Here is a 13,226-nt window from a genome sequence, read left to right as displayed (position 1 = left end):
CAGGATTCATGGGACATGTCATGGATCCTAAAATGATTTGGAGATGCATTAGAGTAATAGGCTGTCTTCCATTCCTCTATGCCACAGAAATGTGGGCATCATCAACTACCACAACCAAGAAGCAATCCTTGCTATAAAATTCTGGCTTCAAAGCTTATCTTCCACCATAATCCAGAACAACTATAGCTACCTCAATAGGGATGCAGTGACTACCTGACATTATTGAAAATCAATAACTAGTAGCCATAGTTAAAATGGTCACTGACATCTCAACACCTTTCATATGAGATTTGTGTTACTCGCAAATATGCCAGTCAGAACTCTGGACAACTCTAGTGATTTTCACACAGCATCAGAGGCCATCTAACAGACTGCTTCCTCCCAAATCAAATGCTGACTTTAATACAGCACATTGATGCCAACTGGAATAAGTCTGTCACCAATGAAACATACAGGAAAGAAATCTTAGCAGTTCGCTCACATTGCACAAGTTAGTGTGAGCTAACTGTGCAATGTCTCCTCTGTGCGAGCTCTCATACATGTATAGCACACTGCTTATAAGCCTACACAACCAAAACTTATTGATGCCAGACCTGCCTATCCTGTATTGTTGAATATAGTCTAAATCCATGACCATCATAGTCAAGAGTTCTCTGCTGTGCATTACCAACTTGTGATCCACACTAAAAAAAAAAAAAAAGTAATATCGAACCCTTGACAATCTTATTATGCTTGAAGATAAAGTCCATATGTTTAGTCTGGGGGTGAAGTGTCATCATACCTAACAGCACATCTGTATGAGTGCCATTCATGTAAATAAATTAAGTACAGTATAACTTTACATGATGTAGAATTGCAAATTGCAAATAACATAGCACTACTAAATACTCAGCATCATGTGAGAAATAATTATTGCATTCCCTCTCTCAGTATCACATTTTCCAGATGATAAGATGCACAAGACCACAATATGTGTCCATGTTTTAGAAGAATGTATTACATGAATAGTACTGATCTGGATAGTAATATTCATGTAATAAATTGTAAATATAACATTATGTGATGTAGAATTGCAAATAACATAGTACTAATAAATAGCCAGAACATATGAGGACTAATTACTGCATGATTTCTCTTCCCCCCCCCCCAATCACTCACTCACGGTTGACAGTAAAGTTGCAACACTCATTTACTAGACCACATGTGTCATAATATATTACTTTGGTGCCATCTGACATACATACACTTCTAAGCCAAAACATTATAACCACCTACCTAACTGCTTAACCGCTTACATTTTACAGATGATATATGCCATACCATACCACACAGTACATTGATGTTTTAGAAGATACATTTTGGAAGGAAAATATTTTATTGCCTATATTTTGAAAAACAAATTCACAAGTGCTTATGAAACAAAATATCAATGCAAAATGAAGCTTTTACTCAATGTATAATGCCAGTCATCACTATTGTCACACCCATCAATACTGATGTTGTGATCTGAACTCTTATTTTCTTCTAAGAGGCACCTTCAGTGCCATCAAGGACGTTGTTTCCACAATTCTTGAGAGATGTATCAGCTACCTTGTGTTTCACTAACTCCTACTATTGGTGTCGAGCATGATTCAGTTCCTCCACCAAGAGATGACCGATGGCTGCAGTTGGCTAATGCTCCTTGGAATTACAGATCACTCCTGTTTAATTCAGCAACTATCCATTTTTGCCAATGTATTTGAAATGCTCAATCAATTAAAGAGCTAGCTTTTTTTTTCAGAAGGCAATCTGGACATTTTGACCATACTGTCTCTAGAAGGGATAAAGATAAAGGCATTGCCACATGCACTTTATAGTATACCTTTGGAACCATAAGACACAAATTTTAGGCAACTTTTTCAAGGAAAGAAGGGCATCTTATATTGCATCTGGAAAATACGGTATATAATCAGCTCTAACCATAATGGATTTTAAACTGAATTATGTAAATGAATATCATGAATAGGCACAGTTTAGCCCAAGAGGCCCTTATACCAAAAACCACCTGAAACAACAGCTTATGTGAATAGAGTAGGTTAATGTCTTTCAACAAAAGGTACTGCACATTGTGTGTTTGTGTAGGAGTGTAACATCCATTATTAAAAGTATGATAACTACAGATGTCAATGATTGTAGAAATAGTATAGATTACATACTTTTCTTTTTCAGGTCAGACTGCTGTCCATTTAGCTGCTATAGGTGGACATAAAAAAGTCTTGGAATATATTGTATCTAATAATGGAGATATTAATGCACAAGTAAGTTTTGTTCACTATTAAACTGTAAACAAATACACTGAGTGATCACTGAATTATGACCATCTATTTAACACCATGTTGGGCCGCCATTCACACAGATAACAGCTGCTGTTTGCCTAAATATTGACTCCACTATATGTCTGAAGACATCTATATTATCTGTACATGCTGCCTGCAAGGCTTTCTACAAGTGTTCAATTGGATTGAGGTCAGGCAAACTTGGATGCCAATCAAGATGAGTGATATCTTCACTGTCCTCCTTGAACCACTTGTGCACAGTAAGGTCCCATTGATATGGTGCATTATCGTCTTTCCCATTTCTGTCTGGGAAAAAAAATGCAATATGGCAAGGGTGTCCTAAGAGCTGCCATAGGCCTGGTGCATGTAGACCAGTGAAACATTGGTCTATATGCACCAGGGGTCCCAGTTCTTACCAACAAAACATGCCCCATATTTAGCAACCACAGTCACCTTCCTGGATAGTGGGCACCATGCACAACGAATCATGAACTAGTGTTGCTTGCGCAATACACAAAGGCGTCCATTAACAAGTTATACCAGGTATTTGAACTTATCCCCAACAAGCACACTCGTTTCCATTTCTCCCGTGTCCAAACAGTGTGTTATTGGCACCTCAGCATTCACTATTAATAACAGTTAGCAATAAGGAAAGGGTGTCTCTTGGGCTATCTGCTGTGGAACCCCATACATCTGAATGTGTCGCGCATTGTCATTTGGGATATTGTTCTTGCATTCCTATATTGTATTTTGACGTCAACTTAGATTGAGCATGTACAGTGTGTTACACCCTTAACATGAACATCCACCTTGTGTAACACTTTACAGTTCTGTCAGCAGGAGATGGTTTGACACCATTCATTGTACATCCTAACCACAGTAGACCATGAGCAGCCCACAAGATGTACCATTTCCACTACGGAAGCATCTGATGCACGAGCTCCCACAGTCATTGGGCCCTTTTGAAACTCCATGATATCTTTATTATATAACTGTTACTTTATCAATTTGACTTGAATGACCAGGTGCAAATTACCACTGCTCTAGCATAAGGAGCTGTTTGTGTTTTTAAACTTCGAGCTATGTGGCATAGTCCATTACAGATGGGGGTGATCATAATTCAGTGATCACTGAGTTTTATTATTATTTATCAATAAAGATATTGATAAATAATAAAAGAAGTCTTATGAAATTTCATATTATTTATCTCACTCTTGATTTTGTTATAGAAATATCTAAAATGCAATGTTTAATTCATTATTGGAAAATATAAGTAAATATCAATCTTTCTCTTCTTTTTTTTTTTCCCCCTTTCTGTCCTTTTACGTAACCAAAACGGTTATCTCAAAATCAACAAAATTTCCTCCTCTAACATATGGTATCAGTATTTCCCCACCAGTGGATTGTCATCACTTTATGTCATATATAAGCAATATTTATGCCCTTTATGTTTTGCCCCCCCCCCCCATCTGTAATATATATAAAGTAATATTTTTCCATAGTAGACTGAATAAATTGAATTGATTGGGCAAAGATAAATAGTGCACAGAACCATTGAAAAGTAATTACACTACTCTCTGCATTTTGAAAAAAAAGTCAGTGGTGTTTCTGAATCATTTTCTAATGCTGATTTCAAAAATGACTCATTTGTTTCCATCATATCAGGTTTCTTCAGAAATCACAAGAAAACTTGATTTCTCATAAATTTTTATTTTGACACAGAATCTGTGCACTGAAATTATAACAAAATGCTACTTTTACATACTTTTATATTTAAATGCATGTTGAAAACACTATTAAAAAAGGACAGTGTGGTAAAAAGTCCTTTAAACATTCACCTATCATTTTGAAAACTGATCTATGACAGGTCAAATTTCTGTTTCTTTGTCTAGCAGGTCCTTTTACTTTACAGTCCCTCTTCAGCATCCAGCAATAGTCAACCATTACGTTGACATTCCACCTCCTCTGGTACCTCATCTCCATTTCTTTAATGTCCTGGTGAAACCTCTCACTCTGTTCTTCACTAACACTTCCTAGATTTTCTGGAAAGTAGCTGACATGGGAGTGTAAAAAATGTACCTTGACATGTTGCAGCGCAGCTCCTTGAAGTGTGCCAACAATTTTAACTATATTCTTGTAGTCTGGATTCTTGTTGTTCCCTAAGAAGTTCTCAGCAACAGACCTGAATAATCCATGCCTGTTTTTCTGTTTATTCATAGTTCCCTGAAAATCTTGGTCCCTCATCAGTTCGCAAATTTGAGGTCCAAAAAATTACCTTGTTTTAGCTTCTCTTGGGGGATTGATGGGAATTCAGTAACAAAGGTAGTTGAAGCAGAGACCTTCCCGAGGGCCCTTTCACAAACTGTTTCATCAATTCCAGTTTGTTGTGGAAGGATGGAAGGAGGGCAGTTTTGGGTGTCTATCAGTGATTTATGAACTATGTTCTTTGATCTGGGCAACAAACTACCCCTCTTTGGCCAGACCTTGACTGGGATGGCCTTACTCCTTGCCAAACTGTCCCACTCACACAAAAAGCAAGGCATTTTTATGTAGCCAGATTGCTGGCCAAGTAGCATGCCTATCACTTTAAAGTCAACAGAGACCAACCAACCATGTTCTTCATATTTAATTTTTGTCAATAACTTCTCTTCAAGTTATTGACAAATATTGTCATACGTTTCTTTCAAATGCACATAGTGAGCTACTGGAATTGACCCATATTTTTTTTCCATTATGGACCAACACATCTTTGACACTCCTCTTTGATGAGTCAATAAAAAGTCTCCACTGTAGGATTGTTAACTAATTCCTAAATAGTTCATTAAGTTATTTATATTACTGCAAAAACCATATAATCAGCCTTAGGAAAGTAGGGGTCTAGTTCTTGTTCTCTGTGTCTGTATCATGAGAAAAAATCCCATGTGCTAGAAGATTTTTTGACTTAAGTCTAGAACCAAGGGGTTCCGCAGATTCCTTTGGTAAATTTAAATCTCTTACCCTCTTACCAGATCACTGAATTCATGCCGTGAAAACAGTTGAAGGCTGAACTCAATGCCTCCGGGTGTGTAGACTCCAGTTTCATCTTCAGAAGCTTCACTTTCAGCACTCTCTCCTGCTACAAGCTCTCCAATATAAGTGGAGGGCATGGAATCGATAGGTTATCTCTGTGTGAGACTGGTATAATGGCAGAAGGAATATTAGGATACACAATGTTCTTCTTACTCTTTGCATTGTATCCCTCTACATTTACTAGGCAAAAATAACAGTTATCACAGTGGTTTGTTGGCTTCTGCCAAATCAATGCTTCAACACAGGTTCAACAAACTTTATGTGGAGCTCATTTTTTATCTTGGTCACAGAGTTTCACTCCTTTTAAAATAAGCACAATGCATATTTTTTTACAAATTCTATAAGACCTTGTCTCTGCTTGAGGACTGCATAACTTCCACAAATATAACAAAATAAGTTTTGTTTGTTCAAACACTTACATGAACACATTTTATTCACTTTTTCAGCACAAGTTTAACATGATAATCTCAAAAATAAACTTGAGCTCACACTGATAAACACTGTTGAATGGAGCTCTCAAGTTCAAGAAACAAATGACTGAAGGCAGTGTTGCCAACGTGTGATAATTTAGTTTACAAATTCCCGCCATTTATTTCTGACTTAATGCATTCAATAATGCAACTCATGACATCAACTTAAGTGATTTGTGAAAAAAATGGTAAGCGATACAAAAAAAATTAGTAACATTTCTGAAATCACTATAAAAAACTGTGTTAAAAACAGCTGTTGGTTTACAAACATCGATGTTAATTTTATTAATGTTATTTTATGTTAATAAAATGTTAATTTTATTAACATAAAATGTTATAACAGCATAAGCTTGTTTTCTAATGTAGTAGTAGTAGTAATAGTGGTGGCATGTGATGCAAGAAAACAAGTGTAGGAGCAATATGGCCTTAGTTGCTAATGCACCTGAAAACCAAATAACAAGCAACAACACAACACCGAACCCTGTGGGACTCCACTAATAACATTAGTCCACGAAGAGCAGCACCCATTGATTACCACCCTCTGTCTTCTCCCACTCAACCATCCTTTTATCCATTGTAGCAACTTACCCTTAGTACCATTCTGCTCCAATTTGTATAGTAGTCTTCCATGCACAACAGTGTCAAAAGCTTTCCTGAAATCCAAGTATATGATATTAAAATTATTTTTTGCATCCAGTTCCTTTGTAACCACATCAATACCCAATCAAATTTGTCAGACAAGACTTTCCCTTAACAAACCCATGCTTATGAGCTACTTAAATAGCAGTAAAATTATATATTTTATCTTTCATCAGCTGTTTTCTTTATCTATCTCCCTTCCCTCCCCCAACCATTAACTTTTTTATGTCTTATGATCTAAAATATGATGTTGCCATGCTGTGCATGGCAACATCATTCAGTATGAATTCATTGCCAAATTCTCTGAAGCACATTGTTCATTATTGTAAAGCTAAACAAAAAAAATTCTTGTTTATATTTCAGCATAATTACTCTGTCAGAGGAATTTACAATTTATTAATTTGACAATGAATGCAATCATTAATATATTTGCTGCAGATACATGTACACTAGTAAGCCAAAACATTATGACATTTTCTAGGAGTGGACGCATCCCACAGCACCTGGAACCAACAGTGCAGCATATGTAGTGACAGCTTGTGTAGTGCCTGTCAGTTCATCAGCATGAAGCCTGTGCAGTGGGGAAAAGTCAGGATCTGACAGAGTTTGAATGGGGAAAATATTGCAACACTAGGAAGGTGAGGGGTGGCATCTTAGCAACTGTAGCCATTGTTGGCTGTTCAAGGACCACCATAGTGAAGATGTGGCAGGAGTGGTCCAAAGAAGGACACACACAAACATGCTAGGACAGGGAAACCACCACTTGTTGACAGTCAAAGTGAATGGCAGTTGGCACATGCTGTCTGGGACAACAGATGGCTCATGATCCCTTAGTTAACAGCAGACTACAACCAGGGTGCACAGAGAAATGTTTCTAGGTACACTATCCACTGGATGCTACTGTGGATAGACCTACAGAGTAGGCAACCTGTTTGTATGCCCATGTTGACCAAACCATTATCAACACCTCTGTCTTCAGTGGTCATGGGAGCACTGTTCCTGGAAATTTGAAAACTGGAAAAGCATTGCCTGATCTGAGTGGCAGAAGGCAGAGAGTGGTAATCAATGGACACTGCTCAACGTGGACTAATGTTATTAGTGGAGTTCCTCAAGGTTCAGTGTTGGGTCCATTGTTGTTTTCGGTGTTTATGAATGATATTGATGATGGGATATCAAGTTTAATGTCCAAGTTTGCAGATGATACAAAGGTTGGCAGGGTCGTTAAGGACACTACTGACGCTATGCTGCTGAAACAGGATCTGGAAAGGTTGAACAGATGGGCTGAGAGGTGGCAAATGAAGTTTAACATTGACAAATGTTAAGTACTACATATGGGAAACAGTAACCCCAGAGCAACGTATGAACTCTGCGGTACTACACTGACAGTGGTGGAGAATGAAAAGGACCTGAGGGTAATTGTGCAGGCAGATATGAAGTTCTCTGAGCAGTGCAGACGAGCTGCAAGAGTAGCTCATGGTGTCTTGTCAATGATATACAGGAATTTTTCTAGCAGGGATAAGGAGGTGATTATTCCCTTGTATGAGGCAATGGTTAGGCCACATCTTGAGTACTGTATACAGGTCTGGAGGCCTCATTTCAAGAAGGATGTAGAACTGCTGGAACGGGTACAGAGAAGGGCAACAAGATTAGTGAATGGAACAAAGGGTTGCTCTTACGAAGAAAGGCTTAAGTTTTGCAAATTACAGAGTCTGGAGACTAGGCACCGGCGAGGTGATCTAATAGAGGTGTATAAGGCTTTGAATGGTTTGAGCATGCTCAATGCCAATGGGATTCTTCATCTTGCTCAGAATAATCACCTCAGAGGGCATAAATTCAAATTGAGGAAGGACGGATGTCGGATAGATGTGCGGAAATGTGCCTTTGGCCAGCGGGTGGTTGGTTGGTGGAACCGACTTCCATCACTTGTTGTTGTTGAAGTTGATAGCCTAAACAAATTTAAAGCTCAACTGGACAGGTATTTCGAACGAACAGAGGGGTGAAATGGGAGTGGGGTTTTTTTTTTTTTTTTTTTTTGGCTGATGCCGAATAAGCTTGCTTTCTTGCATCAAATGCCTCTACTAATGCTAATGATGAATCAAGGTTTCCGTGCCATCATGCTGATAGATGGATATCTATTCGACAGCGAGCAGGTGAATGGCTGCAACTCAGACTGCATGGTTGGATGAAAACAGACTAACAGTGGTGGTATCAGGGTCAGGGGGATGTTTTCATGGATAATTTCAGACCAAGTTTTGCCTTATGTGTTGACTGTGTATCCAGGTGGCACTGGAGTCTTTCGACAAGACCCATGTCACAAGGCCTGCATTATGCAGGAATGGTTTGAGGATCATGTCCAAACATTTTCTGTGCTCTTCTGACCTCCAAATTCCCCTAACATACATCCTGTTGAACATTTGTGGAATGCAGCATTCACCAGTCCACGCCAGTGCCTCGCTCTGTTGCCGAACTCCAGGATGGCCTTGTGTATAGCTGGTCAAGAATACCTGAGGATACTTTTCGTGGTCTTATGGAAATGATGCCATGCCAGGCAAGTGGTTATAATGGGGAAAGACAGTCCAACACCCTGTTAGATAGGTGGTCATAATGTTTTGACTCAGGAGTGTGGTACATGTCAAGATGACATCAAAGAATGTGCATGACACATGAAATTAATAATTGCTCAGTGACAGCATGCTGACTGAATTTGTTAGCAGCAACTCTTGGTTTTTATTTATCATCAACCATGACTCGAACAAATAAAACACGGTTTTATTTATTTTTGCTTGTGTTGAGGTTAGTTTATCTACATGGAATAAATTTTTCATGAAATTTTAAGATTAATTTTAATTTATAGCTTGGCACAAAACTAAATGTTATGTTCACTTTTAGCTATGAATTATAGACTTTACTTTTCAATCGTTATTTATTTTTAGGCGGATATTCTGAAAATTACTGTGCATTTGCACCCTCTCAAATATAGCGAGCAGTGAACATGTTAATGATATTTAACAGTCATGCAGGCTTTAACCATGGTACACTCAGATGCATATGCATAACTGCACTCTCACACTTGACCACTCAGCTACATATTGTGCATTATTTCCAATTAATTTTAATTTCAAACAAATCAAATTTATTTCTGTAGCCTAACTAACTTATCTGGAAATAGTAGTAGTAAGCAGAGGTAAGCATATGATTAAGTCCTATACTGATTAAGTCCATTATGATATCACCATAACATGCATTCATCTATACCAGCATTACCCTCCCCCCCCTTACAAAATCTTTTTGTGCCCAACGTACCCCTCAGATTAAGTATATACCAATGCTTCCTATTCTTCCCTTAAAATATTAATAATGCATAAAAGATATTTTCAATGATTATTACTGATTGCTTTTATCATGTCTTTTTATTGCACTTAGATTACACATTGAATTCTTAGTATGATTTATTAATATACATACATAGTTATAGAAGAGTAAAGAAATTGAGATTTATTATAAAATACTAGTGTGATCCTTGAGCTTGATGAGTTTTGGCTAACTTTGCGATATCTGGGGTATACTTGGATAGTAATAGTCTTAAGTTACCACGACTAACAATATCCAAATGGTTTCGATTCTTCATTAGTATGCGATTCACTGCACTAAAATCCTCGTTCAATGACATAAGTAGATGAAAAGGCAATATAGAAGTTTTGCTTTTCTCCATAGAGCAGGAAATTTCACGATGTTCTAGCCACATGACTTGTTATCCTCTGCTGTTGAAGATTTGCTTTGATTCTTCATCATTTTGAAGCTCAACAATTTCTTCTTGCAAACTAAGTTCTTGGTCTTCTACTTTGCAAATGAATAGATTTGTTACCCAGACAGGTATTTCCAAATCAACCAAATCTTTAAAGTGATTACACCTTTATAAGGTGTAATCACTTTACACCTTACTTTGTAAGCAATATTCTTCAAACTCACAGTCTAAATAGGATGTTTTTATGCTGCTCATGGTAGGAAACTGCAAAAAAACCCTTCTGCTAATGTTATGCTTAAACAACTCCAACTTCCCTCAAGGCACCATTGGAACATTACCTAGTGCTGGGGCATGGCTAATATTCCCATTCCTTGATATGACACTGGCCACTATCAGAATTTCTTTCCTAAAGAGCACACACTATTTATAGTGTTATTTCCATCAATTGAGACTATTAAATACATTCTACCGGGGACAAAACAGTTTAAAAATTAATGATTTGTGAATTAAATAAAATTAAACTTAAATATCTCAACTGTCACATCAGATCGCCAAATGTCAATACTCCCCCTAAAGTTTGTAGTCACGTCAAGCCCCCCCCCCCCGAAAGGCTGTAACACACCCAGGGGAGCACTACTGCCCATGTTGAGACTCACTGATCTATACCATGCATCAGATGATCACAGTTTTGAAGCATTCTTCTTTTCTGTAATGAAACTATTCATGCTGTATTAGATAACAATAAACACTATTCATACAGAACTATTCATTCTGTATTAGATAACAATAAACACTGCTATGTAAATTACCTGTACAAAGCAAAATAAACATTCCTTAAATAATTTATGAAAATATACAATATCTGTATACACTGCTCTGTATCACATATTTTAAAAATTTTGTGGGTTTCAACATTTGCCAGGTTCAAGGTTCATTTGACTTATTAATGTTAAGATTAAATAAAAATAAAGACATGACAAAGTAATAAAAAAACAATTAAATATAAGAACTTTACTCTTTTTTAGTTTTTAAAATTAATATCCAAAAAAAAAAGTTTTAAAAGTTTGTTTTCCAGTGTTAGCTTTTTGCAACACCAAAAAATCCTCTAATTTTTCTTGGCAACTCATATACAATTAGTCTGGTGTGAAAAAACTCTTCTTTGCTATTTTGTGCTTCATTTATTGAGAAAAAAAATGATCGACCTTACCTTCTATAACATATTCTTCTTGATACTCCCAATTTGCCTTACATGAATTTTAGAGTTGTGTACCTTTATTTAAGATTTCCCTTTATTTTCCTTTAGCACCTTATGAATATGGCACTTCAAATTTCATAAAACTAGAACTAAAAAATTCTCATAGACTTTAAATGGGTGGTTACATTGGTTTTCAGTGATAAGTCCAACAGATTTCCCAATTCAGCTGAGTCTTTTGGACATATTTTAATCACACAAACCATGCAAATTTAACTTAATTCACAAACTGAACAGATATATCCATGGGCGACTATGTGTTCTCATAAAAAAAAATACCAGCAAAGCTTCTATTTCTGTTTTTGCTTGTGGTAAATTAAAATGAGTTGTGCAGCAACCTTCTGCAAAAAATTCCCTTATTTCCTTCCTATGGAAAATACTCTGCTCAATAATTTTTAAAAAGACCACTTCTCACTCTACAATCCCCAAATTTTTTAATGCTTCTGAATGCTTCTTTTGCATCCTTTTTCTAGTAACAAATGTAAAGTCCACAAAGTTATTACTTACTTCACAGATGTTAGGTAAATAAACATGTGTCTTACATGTCTGAATATTGGCAGCCATTTTGTTTTCACATAAATGAAGTGCAAGTTAGGGCATGACAGAAACTTATTTTTTCAACTATCAGCAATGCAATTTAACTGAATTTGTCATATATAAAGCTAGCAGTTGTGGCTTTAAAAAATGTACTAACAGGTCAACCTTCCTTTAACTGAAATTAATTGTACAGAGCTCTTTATAGCAATTTCAGAACTACAATACACTGAGTTAGCTTTGCATTATTGGCAACACCTACCTAATATCTCATGGGCTACCTTTTGCCTGTAATACAGCCGATGCACATATTGGCATGGACTCCACAAAGTGTTACAGGGTGTCCTGTGGTATTACTACCCATATATTGTATGTGTCCATCAATTCCTGTACATTCAGATGGATAGTCAATGCTATGACCATCCACTTGACAATGTGGGTAAGTTGGGCTATCATAGGAGGATGAAGAATTCATTTTTCATATTCCTGGAATCATTTGGCAATCTGCCAGGCCTTATGGCCTGGTATGTCTTGTTGATAGACACCAGAGTTGTCTGGATATACTGTCATCACAAAGGGGTATACTTGGTCAGCAGTGATAGAAAGGTAGGCATTCCATTGATTAATGATACATGCCACAAAAATAGTCTCCAAATCATAACACCACCACCACCACTTCCAGCCTGCTGAACACCAACAGTGTATCCAGGTGCTTGTTGCTTTCTCCAGATGCGGGTATGCCCATCAGCATGATGGGTTGGAAACAAGATTCATTGGACCAGGTAACAGATTTTCACATGTCAGTGTTTGTGCTGATGTGTCCATGCAAGATGCAGTTTCTTGTGCCCTGCAGTGAGTGTGGGTACTTGTGACAGCCATCCACTGCCATAGTCTCTACAAGCTAATGTTTGGCACACAGTACACGTGTATACTGGCCTTGATATTCCTACATATTAGGTGGTTAGCTGGGCCACTGTATTGCATCACTGCTATGTTATGAGATATGTGACACTCACAAGGGCATTGACCACATGTGGCTGTCCCACATGCAATCTTTGGCTGGTTGTCCATGTGTTAACCATGTTGGCTGTTTTTGAGATACTGGCACCTACATGTCTTACCCCCGTGATAATTCCATCTTCAAATTCAGAAAGATCTCAATGCCAAACCATTCTTTCTTGCAGACACTCAAATACTGGTTG

General features: G+C 37.3%; 1 protein-coding gene across 2 annotated transcripts in view; it reads left to right on the top strand.

Moving 5' to 3' along the window:
- The window catches only part of LOC150084679 (NF-kappa-B inhibitor cactus-like), a 123,597-nt gene that overhangs the window by 92,737 nt on the left and 17,634 nt on the right, over positions 1-13,226 (top strand). For both annotated transcript variants that reach the window (XM_090375424.1, XM_090375423.1), the window contains exon 5: positions 2,209-2,297. In XM_090375424.1, the coding sequence (XP_090231550.1) occupies positions 2,209-2,297 (89 nt within the window). The remainder of the gene's footprint in view (positions 1-2,208; positions 2,298-13,226) is intronic.

This window comes from Mastigoproctus giganteus, chromosome 6 (genome assembly GCF_048544385.1).
Source record: "Mastigoproctus giganteus isolate SK-2022 chromosome 6, ASM4854438v1, whole genome shotgun sequence".
NCBI classification, from domain to species: Eukaryota; Metazoa; Arthropoda; class Arachnida; order Uropygi; family Thelyphonidae; genus Mastigoproctus; species Mastigoproctus giganteus.
The sequence above is the reverse complement of the archived record's forward strand: the minus strand, read 5'-3'. Positions and strand labels throughout refer to the sequence as shown.